At 42.8% G+C, this 19,970-nt stretch overlaps 1 protein-coding gene across 8 annotated transcripts in view; it reads left to right on the forward strand.

The window, feature by feature from the left end:
• The window catches only part of mylk (myosin light chain kinase), a 246,343-nt gene that overhangs the window by 190,531 nt on the left and 35,842 nt on the right, over positions 1 to 19,970 (forward strand). For all 8 annotated transcript variants that reach the window (XM_033024039.1, XM_033024038.1, XM_033024037.1 and 5 more), the window contains 6 exons: positions 904 to 954; positions 3,279 to 3,406; positions 6,429 to 6,582; positions 17,038 to 17,337; positions 19,233 to 19,265; positions 19,349 to 19,442. In XM_033024039.1, the coding sequence (XP_032879930.1) occupies positions 904 to 954; positions 3,279 to 3,406; positions 6,429 to 6,582; positions 17,038 to 17,337; positions 19,233 to 19,265; positions 19,349 to 19,442 (760 nt within the window). The remainder of the gene's footprint in view (positions 1 to 903; positions 955 to 3,278; positions 3,407 to 6,428; positions 6,583 to 17,037; positions 17,338 to 19,232; positions 19,266 to 19,348; positions 19,443 to 19,970) is intronic.

Genomic DNA, 19,970 nt, shown 5'->3' on the forward strand with positions numbered 1-19,970 from the left:
TCCTTGTATCCACTCAGGATGCCAAACTGTATTTCTTAGGTGCTGCTGTGCTGTATGTAATGAGTCTTCCTTTTAATCTGCTCCATATGTAAAGTCCCGTCACGGAGGTAGGGAATTCCACCATTGTATGTCCTTTATCTTTCACTGTACCTTGGTACATGTGAGAATAATAATAAACCTGAAGTACAATTATGTGTAAAAAAGAATTGTCCCTCAGATTCCTATTAAATCTTTCCCCTCTCACCTTAAAGCCTTGTCCTCTAGTTCTTAATTTAAAAGACACTTGAACACTGAGAAGGGCAGGAAAGGTTGAGAAGTATGTGGGCCAAACACAGGCATGCGAAACTAACTTAGACGTGGGCATCTTGACCGGCATGGGCCCATTTCTGTGCTGTGTGACTCTATGACTCTAGGAAAGAGAAATAATTGTTATTCTCCTCCTGGCGGAAAAAATAAATGAGTGTGGGTGGAATTAGTTTTCACACACATACAAGATGGTAACTTGGATACCTAAAGCAACGTTCAAATGTAATATTCCATGACCTTTAACACTGTCCTGTTAAATGGCAAGTATGTCTAAACACTGAGTCTTTGAACTGCAATCAGTAGAATACAAACACTCAATTTAATTATTCATAGCTGTACTTAGTTTAGTCTAGTATATTATTGTCCTGTTGTACTGAGGTACAGTGAAAAGCATATTTGTTATGTGCTATCGACCTGCTGCACAGTTGTAGCTTGTGAATGAGTGTTTGCAACGACATTCACCTTTCCTTCTACTGTTCCCCTAAATGCTTTGTAAGATGCAGCATTAAACACCAATGATGCTGAATCACGGGAAACTCATTGCTGATTTATTTTCATGCTGAAAACCGCAATTTATTTATATATTTTTCATTTTAGCTGAAGCCACCATCAAAAAGAAACCGACTCCCAAAACTCCTCCCAAACCAGGTAAGACGTTTGATTTCAAGAAAGCAAGTTTATTTTAGTCTTCTTTTATTTTATGCCAAACTGTCATTTTGGATCCTGTTCATTATCATTCTGAGCTGAGACGTTGCAGCCCTTATTAGACTTTGGACTTTACATTAGACTTTAGAGATACAGGGTGGAAACAGGCCCTTCGGCAAACCGAGTAGTGCATGCTGTCCAGTGGTCATCCCGTAGCACTATCCTCAGTTCAGTTTTGTTTATTGTCATGTGTACAGTGTACAGTGAAAAGCTTTTATTGTGTGTTAACCAGTCAGCAGTAAAACAACACACACAAGCAATCCATTTACAGTGTATGAATGCATGATAACGTTTAGTGCAAGGTAAAGCCAGCAAACTCTGATCAAGGATAGTCCAAGACATTAAAGAGGTAGATAGTAGTTCAGCACTGCTCTCTGGTTGTGGTTGGATGGTTATTTCCCTGATAACAGCTGGGAAGAAACTATCCCCGAATCCTATGCGCTAGGGACAATTTACAATTTTACCAGAGCCAATTAACATACAAATCTGCACGTCTTTGGAGTATGAGAGGAAACTGGAGCAGCCAGAGGAAATCCACATAGTCACAGGGAGAATGTATGAACTTTGTACAGACAGCACCTGTAGTCAGGATCGAACCCGGGTCTCTGGCGTTGTAAGGCAGCAGCTCTACCAATTGTGCCACTGTGCCGCCCTTATTATTTCTGTGACGGTATGCACCAGTAAGACATATCAACATTTCTAAACAGCTAAAAAATGTTTTAATTGTGTATTCTGGCAACCTTTTTGCCTCCAAAAAAAGTCCTGATCATCAGCAATTTATTGCCAACAATTCTCTCCCTTTGTCTGGGCTGTTCAATTGTATCACTAAAGGAAATTTAACAACACGGGTTCCTAATGAAGAACAAGATTACTAGTTTCCCTGTGTTTCCAGTTGTGGAAAATTGACCTGAACTTATCCCAGCTGGATAGTAATTTGCAATTGATTGAACAAGAAACGTACATTTTACAAACTATTTCCTACTTAGTTATCAGATTAATAAAATATGTTCATGCTCAGCTGTAACCCGGTCGAGTATTTACTCACTAAATCTAGCATTCGTGTTTGAACTTACGGGAATGAAGCCAGGACATTCAAAAGTAAATCTCTTGTGGCCGAAAGATAATTAGCCTTTAACGCAGGTATGTGGTTCAGTCATGCAGAAATCAATTTTTTAAATATAGTTAATGAACTTAAAGAACAATAGAGTGAAAGGAACAGTTTACTGAATCTTTTAACATTCTTCCATAAACATTTAGTGGCCTTGGCAAGGCATTTTATCTGAGCTTAAAATTGTAATAAAATAAAGATAACATGAAATTTTAACTAAGAATAGAAATGCCTGGAATGTTAATCAATAGCAGAAAGACTAAGGACATGTTGAGGCTCAGTGAAACGAGAGCTTTATAGTTGCAGATACTGTAAGAAACTGCAGTTGCTGGAATCTTGAGCAAAACCCAAAGTGCTGGTGGAACTCAGCGGGTCAAGCACCGTCTGTGGAAGGAATGGACTAGACCAGGGGTCGGCAACCTTTTCTGACAAGGGGCTAGGACATATGTCTGTGGGCGGATGGCGGGCCACATCTATCACGTGTACACATGGATCCCGCCCCGGATGGCAGGCATCAAATTACATGTTCACATAGATCCCGCCCCTTCGAGGACGCCAGCTGAGCTCAAATATCATACTCACTCGTCCCCAGCCTACTGACAACCCCGATCCCGACAGTGAATCCCAGACACAGAAGGTGCGCGGCCGTGCTGGCGGCTTTGCGGAGGATGCGGTACAGCCAAATCACCTTCTAGGTACCAGAGGTAGAAAAAGATGCTGGAGAAACTCACTCCAGCATTTATTTTTCTACCATCGATTTGTCCAGCATCTGCAGTTCTTTCTTAAACATTCCAGGTATCGGAGATGATGGAAGTCTGCGGGCCGGATGATTGAGGAAAAAAACGCCTGCGGGCCGGATGATTTTGGGTTACAGGCCGGATTCGACCCAGGGGCCGTAGGTTGCCGATCCCTGGACTAGACGATGTTTGGGTCGGGACACAGTTCAGTCCGATCAATGGCAAGAAGGGTCCCTGCCCGAAACATGGTCTGTCCATTTTCTCCAGAGATGCTGCCTGACCCGCTGACTTACTCCTGCATTCTGTGTCTGGAATTGTAACCTTATCCCGTTTCCACTCACTGTGAATATTTTCTAACTAAAGGACATGAAGTAGTCAACTAAAATGTCCTCATCTTGCAATGTGATGTTTGCTTTCAACAGCTATCCCGCCACAGATACTACAGTGCCCTGAAAGCATGAAAGTCCGCGCCGGCGAGTCTGCAGAACTGTTTTTGAAGCTTGCCGGGACACCGCCACTCACCTACACGTGGCTAAAGTTTAGGAAACAGGTAATCTTCTTCTCTTCACTCCTTCATAAGTCACAGGAGAAGTAGTGGGCAATTCGGCCCATCGCGTCTACTCCGCCATTTAATCATGGCTGATCTCCCAAAGAAAGACACAAAAGGCTGGAGTAACTCTGCGGGTCAAGCAGCATCTCTGGAGAAAAGGAATAGGTGATGTTTCGGGTTGGTACCCTTCTTCAGACTGTCTATCAGATCTTGCGTCTATCTTCAGTATAAACCAGCATCTGCAGTTCCTTCCTACACACATGGCTGATATCTCTTTCCCTCTCAACTCCATTCTCCAACCTTCTCCCCATAACCCTTGACCACCCTTACTAATCAAGAATTTGTCAATCTCCGCCTTAAAAATACCCAATGACTTGGCCTCCACAGCCGTCTGTGGCAATGAATTCCACAGATTCACCACCCTCTAACTAAAGATGCTCCAAGGGAGTAATGCTGAGGCTTTATCCAGTGTTGGTGAGGCTACATTTGGAATATTGTGAGCAGTTTTGGGCCCCATATCTGAGGAGGCATACCGTATGCTGGCATTGGAGAGGGCCTAGAAGAGTTTACGAGAATGATCCCAGAGATGTTTGGATTAACGTATAATGAGCATTTGACGGCTCTGCGCCTGCACTCACTGGAGTTTAGAAGGATGAGGGGGTGGCTCTCATTGTAACCTACCGGATGGGGTCTAGATTGAGTGGATGTGGAGAGGATGTTTACAGTAGTGCATGAGTCTAGGAGTAGAGGGCACAGCCTCAGTATAAAAGAACATACATTCAAAATGGAGATGAGGAGTAATTTCTTTATCCAGATGGTAGTGAATCTGTGGAATTCATTGCCACAGACATCTGTAGTAGTCTAGAAATTGGGTATTTGTAAGGCTGAGATTAACAGGTTCTTGGTTGGAAAGGGTTGAGAGGGGAAAATAGATCAGCCATGATTGAATGGCAGGGTAGACTCAATGGGCTGAATGGACTCATCTATTCCTATGTCTTATGCTCTTCACTGGCTTATTTTGTCTGAAATGGCTTGCATGGGGGAAGGATATCTGCCATTGTTACTAGGGTGGCTGATACATAACTCTGGGCCTACCGATGTGATTGACACAGTTCCTGCGCAATATGTTTTCTTGCTATCTGCCGTATCTACACTTTCATAGCTTTATATACCTCTATCAGGTCATTCCAAATCTTCACCTGAGATGTGGACAGAGGAACCAAGAATATATTAACCAGAGTTAGCCATCGAGATTGTCTGAGTCTTCTATTGTTCTGGATACTGTTCTTTGGGGGGGGGGGGGGTAAAGGGTGTGGTGGAGACACCCCTCAAACAAGGGGAGGGATCTTACCCCAGGGGACCATGTGAGTGGCAAAGGTATCTGATTATAATGGTAGCTTTGTGAACACTACTAAATACAACGCTAATGAATGTACAGTATGTATAGCCGCCGAGAATGTCAGAAGAGTTTTTGCACAGTTCTTATTTTGTTATATTTTTTATTCTGAATTAAGTTTATTTTTGGGGAAAGGAAAGCATTTGCTTCTAAATCCCCAGACTACAAATGAAGGTGTAAATCTGCGAGATTGCACAATGTAATCTCCCACAATAACTTAGTGAAAGTAGGATTAAAGTTCACGTTATCACTTAAAGCAAAGTTCTGTTTAAACGTTGCTTTGTGATACAGATGACAGTGTGAAAATGTCTTTGTTTGTACGGTTTGTCGAGCAGAATTGAGAGTTTTTGCTGCCACTTGATGGAATATTTACTCAGACTATAGGTGGGGAAGCTCATTTCATGCAGATCTGCTGAGACCAGCAACAAAATAAGTTTTGTACCCACAATTTAAGCAAAAAGTAGAAAGATACCATTTCACTTGTTGCACCAACACTACTTTGATTTGTTGAAACAAGGAACTGCAGATACTGGTTTACAAAAGAGGTTACAAAGTGCTGGAGTAGCTCAGCAGGTCAGGCCGCATCCCTGGAGAACGTGGATAGATGACATTTTGGATCTTCAAGGGCCCTGACACAAAATGTCACCTATCCATGCTCTCAAAAAATGACCCGCTGAGTTACTTTGTCTCTGTTGATTTGTGTTTTTTATTGTGCTAAATTTTCACTTTTAGGTTTGTTCACTTTTGAGAACAGTGTTTCTCAAGAGCCTCACCGATCTGACCTCCTTCTCAAATAAACCATTCTGGTCTTGCATGGTGACACATCTCACTCTGTGCTTCATGTCCAAACTTCATGAATGTGACAATGCAAGTAGATAGAATGGTGAAGAAGGCACATGGATATGCAGGGATTGCAGGGACATGGATTATATGCAGACAGATAAGAGTTGGTCGACATTATGTTTGACACAGACATAAGTAGCCCATATAGACTATGTGGAGTTTGCATGTAATCACACGGTTTTCCTCTGCATTATTAGGAACCTGAGGGGTAACTTTTCTACACAAAGGGTGGTTGGTGGGTGTATGGAATTAGCTGCTTGAGGAGGGAGTTGAGGCAGGTACTATTGCAATGTTTAAGAAACATTAAGACAGGTACATGGGTAGAATCGGTTTAGAGGAATATGGGTCAAACGCAGGCAGGTGGGGCTAGTATAGATGGGGCATGTTGGTCAGTAGGGGCAAGTTGGGCACGTTTCCACGCTGTATAACTATGAATCTTTGCTGTGTTTCCCACCCAGGTTGCAAAGATGTGTGGGTTGGTAGGTTAATTGACTGCGGTAGATTTACCCCTAGCATTTAAGTTAATGGTGGAATTTTTCAGTAAACTTGATGGGAATGTGAGGAGAAATAAAATGGGAACAGTGTACGAATAATATAAATGGGTGTGTGTTGATTGACATGGACTCAGTGGGCCGAAGGGTCTGTTTCTACACCGTATGACTATGAAACAATGTGGAGTTATCTGTGGTATTCGTCTGAGAGGAATTCTGTTCATTTTGCTAAGACTGTGCACACTTAAATACAGGTATTCTAACTTCATCATTTGTTTTGTTTCCATTTCAGATTAAAGAGAGTGATCACATTAAAATAGACAATACAGAGAGCAGCAGTAAGCTAATCATCTCATCAACCAAGCATGAGGACTGTGGCTGTTACTATTTACTGGTAGAAAATAAGATGGGAAGCAAACAAGTTCAAGTTAACCTCACAATTGTAGGTAAGTCATCCCTAATCTTCTCTTCCAGCTTTCTTCTACCTTCTTACCCCCCCCCCCCCCCCCCCCCCCCCCCCCCCCCCCCTCGGGCAGCATTTATCAATAGATAAACACAGTTAATGTCACAGGTGACTCACCAAAAGTATTTTAAGCATTTTTTATTTTAGCTCCAATATCCTGTACTTTTGTCAAGAGAAAATAATGTTGTGATAAATGTTCTATAGAATCTCTGAGTTGTTTCAAAATAATTCAAGAGGATCAATGTTCAATGTCAAGAAATAGAAAGCAAGTATGTGCAATCTGTTCTCAGAATGTAATGTTAAAACCTTAGTGTCACTTTTCTGCATATGCAGAATGTTTCTAAAAAGACAAATCAATCTCTCTCAGCTTCAGTGCTCAAATTGAAAGCAATTCTTTGTATGGGGTCTGATCAAAGGATTGAAACAAATAAATTATGAATTCCTCACTTCAGAATGGTAATCCCCTTGATTGAAGGTCTCCACAGCACCTTGTCTTTTATCAAAGTGATCTTGCTCGTGGCTCTGCCACTTTAGTTTATTCATTGGTACATGTATAACGCTGGTTCCCACTGCTCTAGATGTTTGATGATATGCTGATGCACAGTGGCCTATTCATTTACAATTTCAGTAATGAATATAAAGTTGTCTGCAACATTCACTTTAGTTTAGTTGATACAGGGTAAGGGGAATTGTGAAAGAAGTCCAGTGCCAGTCCAATTAAAGATAGTCCGAGGGTCTCCAATGAGGTAGATGGTAGCTTACTATGAGGTAGCTCCACTCTTTTAAATCTCTACTCCCACAGCATGATTTCTTACTGTACTCTTCTTAATCTCCTCTCCCTTTATCATGTATCTACACTGTGAATGGCTCAGTTGTAGTCATGTATTGTCTTTCTGCTGACTGATTAGCACGCAACAGAAGCTTTTCACCGTAGCTCGGTACACGTGACTATAAACTAAGTTAAATTCAACTCAGGACCGCTCTCTAGTTGTTGAGACTGTCCCTGGATCTGGAAGAAACTGTACACAAATATTTGTGTCATTTTATTGAACTCAGGGAGCATGTTTACAGGTTTAGGTTGGTAATGCCTTTGGATCATTTTTTTATTGCCTTAGTGAGGATTCAAAATTTTTTTTTCTAATTTATGTGAAAAATTTAATTTTGTTTTAAAAACAGGAATCATGTTATTGCAGTAACTTCTGTTACACAGTAGTTTACAAGCTACTTCCACTAAACCATGTGCATAATTACATTGCATTTCAGAAGGATAAACATGTAGATTTCTGCAGGATAATTATGGGAAAAATGTTCAATGTATATTGAATGTCACCAATTCTAGTAATATCCTGCAGGATTTACACTCTGTTTGGTTATCAGATATACGTGCACCCTGCCAGACAAAGGCCATGACCAGTTGCCTGATAAGCGCACTTGCCCAATTTACACTGTGACTGGTTGGCTGATGCATAAGGAACCTGATTGTTCAGAACAACTCATTCTTGTTTACCAAGTTGCCTAAACGAGCAGGTCCTCTTGACTGCATTAGGCCCTTGTTCCTCCAAACCTTTCCAAGTGTCTTTTAATTGTCCAGGGCTCTCACTTAACTTTTTTTCCCTATTGCCAGCCGGGCAACCTTGACAGTTTTTTAGGTTGCCAAATGACAGTTTAGGTGGTCATTTAAGACGGTTTGCATGAAGCGTGCGATAATGTGCTCGGACGATGTGCGTAGTTACCAGTCGGAATTATGCTCAATGAAGCATTCACATATTATTTCTACTTCAAATAAAGTCACAAACTAAACATATTCACCAATCAAGACATGATATATACCACAATGACATGCAGCAAAATTATAATACAGTATCTCAACTCTTTTTACACATTGCAATTAATGCAATTTCTATTAGTTCTTTCCACTTCCAAACAAAAATGTGGTTGGATTATTCAGCGTATGATCAACCTGTGTCAATAAATCCTGGACCATGGTAACATATATGCTTAACCATGCACACTACAGATTGATGCAAGCATGTTTTCTGTGAAGGATTGAAAATTACCATGACATGGCCATAGCATGGGTCGTTATTGCTATTGGTACAGAAACATCTCGCTTCCCACATCATTTATCCATAACAAAATATACAGGTTGCAAGGAAATTTCTAAAGGCATTTTATGATAATGGCTGTTAAAACTGACTATACCCAACTGACAGGTTAAACATTACACTAACTGACAAGAGATGGCCAAAGGACTTACCTGCAGCAAATGTTCTTTTGGTAATATGTTTAAAGGTGTAAAACCGCCACATTACCGGACATTCAGATTAGATGTACGTGTTGTGAACAGCAATGAAGATACCCAGTTTGTACTCACCAGATTTAAAAAAAAATATTGATAAACGCTGTTTCCATCATTCCCACTTCAGAAGGCAATCGGTGCGGAATGGATGGATTGAGGCAGATTAATTAGTATGTGTTGGTTGGAGTATGTAAAATTGTGAGGGGAGAGCACGGGAGTTGTCAGTGGTGTTGAATGGGAAGGATCAGTACGGGATGGATGGGGGGGGAATCCGCACAAGATAAATGGGGGGGATCAGTACAGGATGAATGGGGTAGACAAAAATGCTGGAGAAACTCAGCGGGTGAGGCAGCATCTTTGGAGCGAAGGAAATAGGCAACCTTTCGGGTCGAGACCCTACTTCAAACTGTTCCCCCCATTCTTCGTGAATGGGGGGATCAGTACAGGATAGATTGGCGGGGGGGGGGATCAACGCAGGATCAGTACAGGGTGAATGGGGGGGATCAGTATAGGATGAAAGGGGATCAGTACAGAATGAATGGGGAATCAGTACAGGATGAATGAGGGGATAAGTATAGGATGAATGAGGGGATAAGTATAGGATGAATGGGGGGATCAGTAAAAGATGAATGGGGAGATCACTACAGGATGGATGGGGGGGGGGGGAATCGGTGCAGGGTAAATGGAGGGTGGGTCAGTACGGGATGAATGGGGGGTTCAGTACGGGATGGATGAGGGATCAGTACAGGATGGATGGGAAGGGGGGTAAGTACAGGATTAATTGGGGGACCAGTGTTGGATGGATTGGAGGGGGGGGGGGGGGGGGTAGCAGGAGAATCAATGCAAGGTGGATAGGGTGATCAGCACAGGATGAATAGATGGGGAGGGAAGCACAGGGATGTCAGTGAGGACTGAATAGAGGCGGGAATGGTGCGGGGCCGAGCGGTGCTGCTCAAAGATCCTATAGCTATAGGATCTTTGGTGCAGCTGCTTCAGACAGCGGAAGGAGGCCTCCCCCTCCCTCCCTCCTCCCGGCCTCGGCATGCGGGAGGGTTTGTTTTGAAAGTGCCGTTGGCAGAGTGGCAAGCAGCGGCCGCTATCAGAGCGGGCGGGGTGCGGGAGGAGGAGGAGATGGAACCACAGCAGCTGTACGGGGCCCATCATTCGCTCCGAACCTTCGTCACCACGCACCTAATATCTTTGCCCCGCAATACAGCTGTCGCCGACATGAAACGTCATGTTCCTTTTCTCCTGACCCACTGAGTTACTCCAGTTTTTTGTGTCTATCTTCAGTATAAACCAGTATCTGCAGTGCCAAGCCGGGCAAAATGACTCGGCGTTTAGGTTGCCCGGCGGCACTTTGGGTGGTCATTGGCACCCGGGCAACTGTTAATTTCGAGCCCTGTTGTCGCAATTGTACCAGCTTCTTCCACTTTCTCTGGCATCTTGTTCCATCTACCCACCACCCTCCGTTGTCTCTCGGGTCCCTTTTAAATCTTTTCCCTCTTACCTTAAATTAATGCCATCTATTTTCAGATTCCTCTAATCTGAGGTAGATTGTGGCTATTCACATTATCTCTGTCCCTTATGATTTTATAAACCTCAGTATGGTTACCCTTCAGCCTCCTTGGTGCAGAGAAACATCCTAGTCTATCAAGCCTCTCCTAACTCGAACTCCCCTAGAATTGCACCCAGTTAATTGACATCCTTCCTACACAAGGCAAACAGAACTGCACACAATAGTCCAAATGTGGCCTTACCAACTTCTTGTACAGCTGTAACACAGTGTCATAACTCCTGTAACTCTGCAGTTCCTGTGGCCCAATTCCTGTACACAATACGCTGACCGATGGAGGAAAGTGCGCCAAATGCTTTCTTCGCCAGCCAGTGTTGCTACCTTCAAGAAACTATGTACCTGCACCGCCAGGTCTCTCTGTGTTTTACAACTACCCAGGGCCCTGCCATTTCCTGTGCAAGTCCCACCCCAGTTGGTCTTCAAAAATGGAACACTTTACATTTGGAAACAGAGCATGGAAACAGGCCTTCGGCTAACTGAGTCCATGCCGACCATTGATCATCCACTCACACTATTTGTATGTAATCCCACTTTTGCATCATACATGCCAGCAGCAATTTACAGGTGCCAATTAACCCACAAACCTGCACGTCTTTGGAATGTGGGAAGAAACCAGACCACCTGGGGAAAACCCATGCGGTCACAGGGAGATCGTACAAAACTCCATACAAACAGTACCCATAGCCAGGATTGAACCCAGATCTCTACAGCTGTGCCACTGTGCCGCCCTTGCCATGCCTTGCTATGTGCTTAATTTAGCACAATTAAACTCCATTTGCCATTCATTGGCCCAGAGGCCCAGTTGGTCAAGATCCCATGGTCATCTTGTGACCCTTCATCAAACTGCTCTCCATCTCCAGAAATGTTGCTGACCCACTGAGTTACTCCAGCATTTTGTGTCTATCTTTGGTGGAAACCAGCATTTTCAGTTCCTTCTTACACAGTAACATATTCATGACTGGGAGGTTTACAGCTACCTTCCCTGTCACAAAAGCCCCGAGGCTGACTATGAAAGGCTTGATCATATCTCTGGATAGTGTTTGTTATTATTATAAAATATCTTCAAGAATTTTAACCCCTCCTTCTCTTCTCTCATGTTATGTTAACATCAATTGCTTCAATTCCAGCTAAGCCTTTAGTAACACATGCAGCCCATTCTGGTGTGGTACAGATGAGATGGGTCCTGATTAATTAGTTAATTCAACTTTGTTTAGGTGCATTCAATTGTGTTTTATGTTGCAATAACAACAGTGCGTTTGTTGTTAAAATAACAGATTTTTCCACCAAGAGAGTGTCCTATAAAAAGAAAATTGCTTAATCTCAAAGTAAGCAGTAATAATTGTTGGTGGCTGCGAGCTGTTCCTGTGAGTGGGAGATTTCAATTCTGGCCTTTTATGGTTTCAGATTCTTCAGATGATTTATTTAAAAATAATTGCGCTGCCAATGGTCACAGCATGGATTCTTTCCAAGTTGTCTTGTTGACTATGAAGTGCCTTGAGGGCTATAGAACACAGGGAGGAGATTTATATTGGTTAGCGTGTGTCTGCTCTTCATCCGTCATGCAAGCATCTAAATAAACGTGTGGAAAATGCAGGAAGCTTCACATTTTTAAATATATAATTGCTTGTCAAATCCATTGTTTCATACACTGAACTATCACCGACTAAACGCTGTTCTGACCTACTATCTACCTCATTGGAAACCATTGGACTATCTTTAATTGGACTTTACTGGACTTTATTTTGCACTAAACATTGATCCTGCATCTGTACACTGTTTGTGGCTTGATTGTAATCATGTATAGTCTTTCCGCTATCTGGAAAGGTTTTTCACTGTACTTCGGTACACGCGACAGTAATAAACTAAACTAATAAGGTAAACTAAAGCGCGCAGTTCCCTGAAAGTGGCACTGCAAGTAAGATGGTAAGGTGGGGAGGAAAGGTTTTTGGCACACTGGCCTTCATCAGTCAGGGAACTGAGAATAGAAGGGTTCGACCCGAAACTCCGCCGATCCATGTCTTCCTGAAACACTGTCTGACCCAATGAGTTACTCCAGCGCCTTGTGCTCAAGGCAACATTCCAGAATCTGCAGTACCTTGTGTCTCAATTGAGTGTAAAATTTGGGACATGATGTGCGGCTGCACTTGGAGCATTGTTTTCAGTTTTGGTCACATAGCTGAAAGATGCCATTAAGTTGAAAAGAGGGCAAAGATGCTTTACAATGATGTTGCCAAGTCTCAAGGGCCTGAGCTATAGGGAGAGTTTGGGCAGGCAAAGACTTTATTCGTTGAAACACAGGAGGCTGAGAGGTAATTTTATGGAGATTTATAAGATCATGAGGGACATAGGTAGAGTGAGTGCACAATCTTTTTCCAGAGTAGCGGAATCAAGAAGTCAATGGCATAGGGTTAAGCTGAGAATGGAGAGATTTAACAGGAACCTGAGGAGCATCTTCTTCACACAGAGGGTGGTGGGTATATGGAACGAGTTACCAGAGGAGGTAGTTGAGGCATGTACAATAACATCTAAACGACATTTGGACAAGTACGTGGTTAGGAAAGGTTCAGCAGGATAGTGGCCAAACGCGGGCAATTGGGACCAGATAGGGATTGGCATGGATGAGTTGGGCCGAAGGGCCTGTTTCCGTGCTGTATGAATCTAAATCGAGTTTTTTTCTTTGCCTACAAGGTAATTGATATGCTAGTTTTGGGCATGATTTTACACCATGCTTAATTATTGTCCGAGAATTTGTTGAACCACAGTATCTTGTAGTTGGCGTCATGAGGTGGATTCTTTTGAAAATCATTCAGCTTGTATTAATGTTCAATGTAAAGTGTGGAAGGGTGGTTCAATCACGGCATGGCTCCTGGGATGTTGGCAAATAAAGGGTACAACTGTGTCATCTCCCTCATCAGTGAAATAGAGACAAAAATGATATAGATGAATTCAGGAGAAGGAAAAATGTGATCCATGTTTAAACATTTTTAGCATCAGGCCCTACTGGTGTATGGTTCAGGATGATCGTAAGTTCAAAACCACACGGCAATCGTATGTTAGTGAAATGAAACCTCAGTTTGTGCAATGCTCTAACCAACCAAGAGCTGACAGCTTAATTTCTCATGTTGGCTGATCAGTCTGAGTCTGATCAGTGTCTGAGATGAGGTGAGATGAGAAAACCTTTTCACACAGCGAGTTGTGATTTTGTGGAATTCTCTGCCTCAGAGGCAGTGGAAGCCGATTCACTCGATGCATTCAAAAGAGACTTAGATAGAGCTCTTAGGGCTAGTGGAATCGAGGGGTATGGGGAGAAGGCAGGAACGGGGTACTGATTGTGGATGATCAGCCATGTTCACATTCAATGGCGGTGCTGGCTTGAAGGGCTGAATGGCCTACTCCTGCACCTATTGTCTATGTATCTATGTATATCTAATATTGGAGACCAAGTTGGAGATAATTGCCTCTTCATGACTCCCTTATATTTATATAACAGTTGGATCCGTTGTTTTATTAAACCAATTGCACTATTCATCATTCTGTTCTCGATATAACATGGACGATGGATTGAAGTGTAAGGAAATTTGAGCTCCTTCTAAATCCTGTTTAAATTTCTGTTTCATAATTGATGCTTCTTTTAAGAGTGTATCGTGCCATCACTTGCAATTGATATATGGTTCTAGATATGTGTTAGAAAAACAATGTTGAAAATACTTCATGCTTTTTACCTTGCAGACTACACTGCACAAGGGTTGAAAGAAAGTTAGGAAGATGGCAACGATTGCATCCAGTAGGTTCAGGAGGTATACGTCAGCAGGCCCTGGTGATTTTCAGCTTACAATCCCATTAATTGCACCAATATGATATTTTATAAATGCTGGGGAGTCACAGTGGCGCAGGGGTGGAGCTGCTGCCTCACAGTACCAGCGGTCCAGGTTCAATCCTGACCTGGGGTGTGGTCCGTACGTTTGTACGTTCTCCCTATGACCGCATGGGTTTTCCCCGGATGCACCGTTTTCCTCCCACATTCCAAAGATGTGGAGGTTTGGGTGTTAATTAGCTTCTGTAAATTGCCCCTAGTGTGTTGGATAGAACTAGTGTAAACAGGTAATCGTCTGTCAGCACGGTCTTGGTGGGCTGAAGGGCCTGCTTCAATGCTGTATCTCTAAACTAATCCTTTTCAACTGTTTGTTTTCTCCAAGTCTCCATCAATACTTGGGTTTGGTGTGATGAATTATGTTTTCTTCTGGAAAGACAGACACAAAATATGTGTTTAATTTCCCAGCTATTTCCTACTTTCCCAATGTAATCTCTCCTGTCTCAGCCTGTAAGAGACCCTCATTAGCGCTTGCAAATCTTTTCCTTTATCACATATTTATAGGAGCTTTTACAGTGTGTTTTTATGTTTCTCATTGGACTCGTATCCTATCTTCCCTGAATTATAAAGATCACGTTATCCTGCTGAAATCAGAAATTATACCCAATCCTCAGATTTACCGGTCTTTTTGGCAACTTTGAAAGGATGTTTCTTTGACTAGACTTTACTTTAGACTTTAGAGATACAGTGTGGAAACCTACAGCCCACCAAGTTCATGCCGACTACTAGCATTATCCTATGCCATAAGGACAATTTAACCAAAGCCCATTAACCTATTAGCCAAACTCCGTACAGACAGCAGCTGTAGTGGGTTTTCTCCGGGTGCTCCGGTTTCCTCCCACAACCCAAAGACGTGCCGGTTTGCAGGTGAATTAGCCTCTGTATGTTGGCTCTAGTGTGTAGGAAGTGGATGAGAAAATGGGATAACATGTGAACAGGTGATGTTTGGCTGGGACTCGTGGGGCCAAAGAGCCTGTTTCTATGCTATTATCTCAAAACTAAACTAAACCAAATGAGTTTGCAGTGATCCAATGCACTGCGAACCCATTCCAAACTCTATTCAGCTGAAGCTTGTCCCAAATTAATTGTTCCAGTGTCCAATTAATTGAAGCCATTTTCCCCCCTGGCCAATGTTAAATCCATAGTCAATTAGAGTAATAGAATCATCATGTCATACTGCATGGAAATAGGACCTTCTGCCCAACTTGTCCATGTACTGTTCTTTGTTAGAGAGTCATACAGCATGGAAACCTTCAGCCCAACATGTCCATGCTGACCAAGATATCCCATCTCAGCTGATGGTTTTCCCTGCATTTGGCCTACATCCCTCCAAACCTGTCCAATCCATATATCTGTCAAAGTGTCCCACTCATCTTAAATCTATACTCTCTGTTTCTTGATCCTCCCAGCCTTGGACAAAGACTCTTCCCACCTCAATGCCTCTTGTACCACAAGTGCTATGTCCCGTTTGCTCACTCCTTGTACTGTCTCTTGTTCAAACAGCCTGCAAGAATTTCAAAAGGAGTCTTAATTGTCACAGAAGTGTTTAATTGTCATCTGTTCTAGCATTACAACAATGATATTCTTACTTGCTGCAGCTTTTCAGGCATTTTAATGTGCAACAACACGTCAGCAGCCTAACCAGTACTAAAATAAAATAGTGATAGACTCATAGAGGAGCAGGCCCTTCAGCCCAACCAGTGCATGCCAACCAAGATTCCCATATACACTCGTCCACTTGCCTCTGTTTGACACAGATGCTTCTAAACCTTGCATTTCTACACACCTGTCTAACAATCTTCTAAATGCAACAACACAACCAAATAAAGATACATTTAAAAACCCCAATAAACTAACAGTTATACTAAGTAACCACACCATAATAATGCAAGCTGAAGTACATTGTGCAATCTGTATAAAGTCCACTGAGGTTCATTGCTGAGGTGGGTTTGTGGTTGGGTTGCGCGGGTGATTCTACCTAAGTTTAGTTTATTATTGTCACGTGTACCAAGGTAGGTGAAAAGGTTTTGTTGCGTGCTAACCAAAAGACAGCAAAATGACTTGCATGATTACAATCAAGCTGTCCACAGTGTACAGATACAGCATAAAGGGAATAGCATTATTAGCGCAAGATAAAGTCCAGGAAAGTCTGATTAAAGATAGTCTGAGGGTCTCCAATGAGGTAGATGGTAGGTCAGGACTGCTATCTTATTGGTGATAGGATGATTCAGCTGCTTGGAAAGAAACTGTCCCTGATTCTGGAGGTGTGTGTTTTCACACTTCTATACTTTTTGCCTGATGGGAGAGGGCAGAAGAGGGGGTGATCAGAGTGAGACGTACTTGATTATGCTGGTGGCCTTGCCGAGGCAGAGTGCAGTGTAGATGGAGTAATCGGAAGGGAGGTTGGTTTCCATGATGGTCTGGGCTACGACCACAACTCTGCAACTTCTTGCTTCATCTGAAAGATTCATGATTCATTGAAAGATTGGCAGGTGAATGGTAGATGATATGTGGTACATGGTGAATGGTAAATGGTGGAACTGGTAGATCAGCCATGATCGAACGGACTCGGTAGGCCGAATGTCCTAGTTCTGCTCCTGTGTCTTATGGTGAAGTTTGAATTTCCTTCCATTTAAAGTGTTGTAAACATGAATGTGGTCTTGCCACTGACATCGCCTTTTCCTGCTCGTAGATAGACCAGAACCTCCTGCAGGCAAGCCCTGCTCTTCCGACGTCCGTAGTTCCACCCTGACTCTGTCGTGGTACGGGCCCACCTACGACGGCGGCAGCGTTGTTCAGTCTTACAACGTGGAAACCTGGAATTCAGAGCAGAAGCAATGGATGCCCCTGACTACCTGCCGCAGCACCTCCTGCAACGTGTGTGACCTGACCCCCGACGAAGAGTACAAGTTCCGAGTCCGAGCTGTCAACATCTACGGCACCAGCGAGCCGAGTCAGGAATCCGATTTGGTCAAAGTGGGAGTGAGAGAAGGTTAGTTTACATCATGGCCACAGAGAGAGGGGATCCACAAACATCACTGACTGCAGATGCACAAGGAAACACTTACCGAATAGTGAAAAACCTGGACAAGGTGGATGTGGAGAGGATGTTCACGTAGGAGAGGGGAACAGCCTCAGAATAAAAGGACGTACCTTTAGTAAGGAGATGAGGAGGAATTTCTTTAGTCAGAGGATAGTGAATCCGTGGAATTCATTGCCACAGACAGCAGTGAAGAGAAAGTCAATGGGAATTTTTAAGGCGGAGATTGACAAATTCTTGATTAGTAAGGGTCAGGGGTTATGGGGAGAAGGCAGGATAATGGGGTTGAGAGAGAAATTCAGGTCAGCAATGATTGAATGGCAGAGTAGACTTGATGGGGCGAATGGTCTAATTCTGCTCTTATAACCTATGAACTTATGAAATTAAGGGGCCCAATCCGAAACGTCACCCATCCTTTTTTCCAGAGATGCTGCCTGACCCAATTGGTTACTCCAGCACTTTGTGCCTGTCTCAAAGAACTGCAGATGCTGGGTTACCAAAAAAAAGAATGGCTCAGTAGGTCAGTCAACAGCTCTGGAGAACATGGATAGATGACGTTTTCAATTGGGTTTCTGTCTGAAGAAAGGTCCTGACCCAGAGCGTCACCTATTGAGCCTGAAGACTGTTCCCAGCACAAAACGTCACTTATTCATGTTCTCCAGAGATGCTGCCTAACTCTCTGTTACTCCAGCACTTTGTTTTTTAGCATCTCTGGAGAACATGGATAGGTGAAGTTTCGGGGTCAGGTTTCAGTCTGAAGAAGGGTCCCAACCGAAAACATCCCCTTTGGATATTCTTCAGAGAGGCTGCCTGACCTGCAGGGTCACTCCAGCACTTTGTGTCTTTTTACTACTGATGCATTTGTAAATATGATCAGGATATTTTGAAATCAGCTTTTCTGCAACCTTTTGAAATGTTGCTTTCACCTGCATTTCTTTTTTCATATTGTTGTTCTCTGTTCACTTGTGCTGAGAAAGGTGGCAGGCAAATTCTGAGAGCTTTTTCAAATATAAACAAGCCCTGTTCCTCTTTTCTTTTCTTTCATAAAACTTATTAAATAAGCTGGAAAGAATGCAGAGAAGATTTACGTGGATATTGCAAGGAAACGTGGGCCTGAGCTATAGGGAGAGGTTAGGCAAGCTAGTTCTGTATTTCTTGGAGTGCAGGAGTCTGAGGTGACCTTATAGAGGTTGTATAAAATCATGAGGGAATTGATAGGGATGATGCACAGTCTTTTACCCAGGGTTGTGGTAAGAGCCAGAGGACATACAGGAGGTGTATGGTGAGAGAGGAAGGATTTAATAGGACCCTGAGGGACAGCTGTTTCACAGTGGGTGGTGGGTATATGGAGTGAGCTGTCAGAGGAGGTAGTTGAGGCAGGTAGTACAACAGTATTTAAAAGACACTTGGACAGGTCCATTGATCGAAAATGTTTCGAGGGATATGGGGAAAACGCAGGCAGATGGGACTCGTGCCAGTGTAGATGAGGCATCTTGGTCGGCCTGGGCAAGTGAGGCCGAAGGACCTGTTTCTATGCTGTATGAAACAAAGTTTGACTCTCTAACATAAAATAGTACAGCCAAGGAGCAGGCCCTACTGCCTACAATGTGCATGTTGAACATAATGCCATGTCTCATTTCTCCTGATTATGGCATATCAAATTTAGCCTTCGTAAACTATGACCTGAGGAATTCTTCCAACTTTAATGGCACTCCTGCCTTTTTAAGATATCTAATAAAATGTTTAATAATGTACAGATTTATTTGTTTCAGCTTGCATATCATTTTTAACATTTTGGACATCGTTCAATTGCAAAGTGATCTAAATATGTCTTATTTAATTTTAAGAACACAAAGATGAAGTTGATCTATCCGATGATGGTAAGGATATTTTTATTTTATCTCCATTGCAAAATACAAGTAAGACTTGCACTGCAATTTACTCCAAAAAAATTACCTTTTAGATGAGAAAGAAGGTGAACCGGATTATCGGGTTGTCACGATTAACACAAACGAGAAGGTTGCTGAATATTACGATATACTGGAAAAAATAGGAACGTGAGTACCAGTGTTAATAATACAAGGGGCTCCATTTCTGATTTTATGGTTACGGTAGTATGAGATGTTGGTGAGGCCGCATTTAGAATATTGTGTTCAGTTTTGATCACCATGTTATAAGAATGATATTGTCAAGCTAGAAAAGGTTCAGAGCCGATTTGCCAGGATGTTGCCAGGACTCAAGGGACGGAGCTATAGGAAGAGTTTGAGCAGGCTGGGACTTTATTCCTTGCAGCGATGGAGGATGAGAAATTATCTTATAGAGGTGTACAAGATTATGAGGAATAGATCGGGTAAACGCCCAGAGTCTTTTGATAAGAGTAGGGGAATTGAGAACCAGAGGACATCGATTTAAGTGAGGGGGGAAAGATTTAATGGTAGGCTCAGGGTTAACCTTTTTACACAAAGTGTGGTGGGTGTGTGGAACAAGCTGCCGAATGAGTTAGGTGAGGCAGGTGCTATTGCAATGTTTAAGAAACATTTAGACAGGTGCATGGATAGGATAGGTTTAGAGGGATATGGGCCAAC

The sequence above is a fragment of the Amblyraja radiata genome, chromosome 7 (genome assembly GCF_010909765.2).
Source record: "Amblyraja radiata isolate CabotCenter1 chromosome 7, sAmbRad1.1.pri, whole genome shotgun sequence".
Classification (NCBI taxonomy): Eukaryota; Metazoa; Chordata; class Chondrichthyes; order Rajiformes; family Rajidae; genus Amblyraja; species Amblyraja radiata.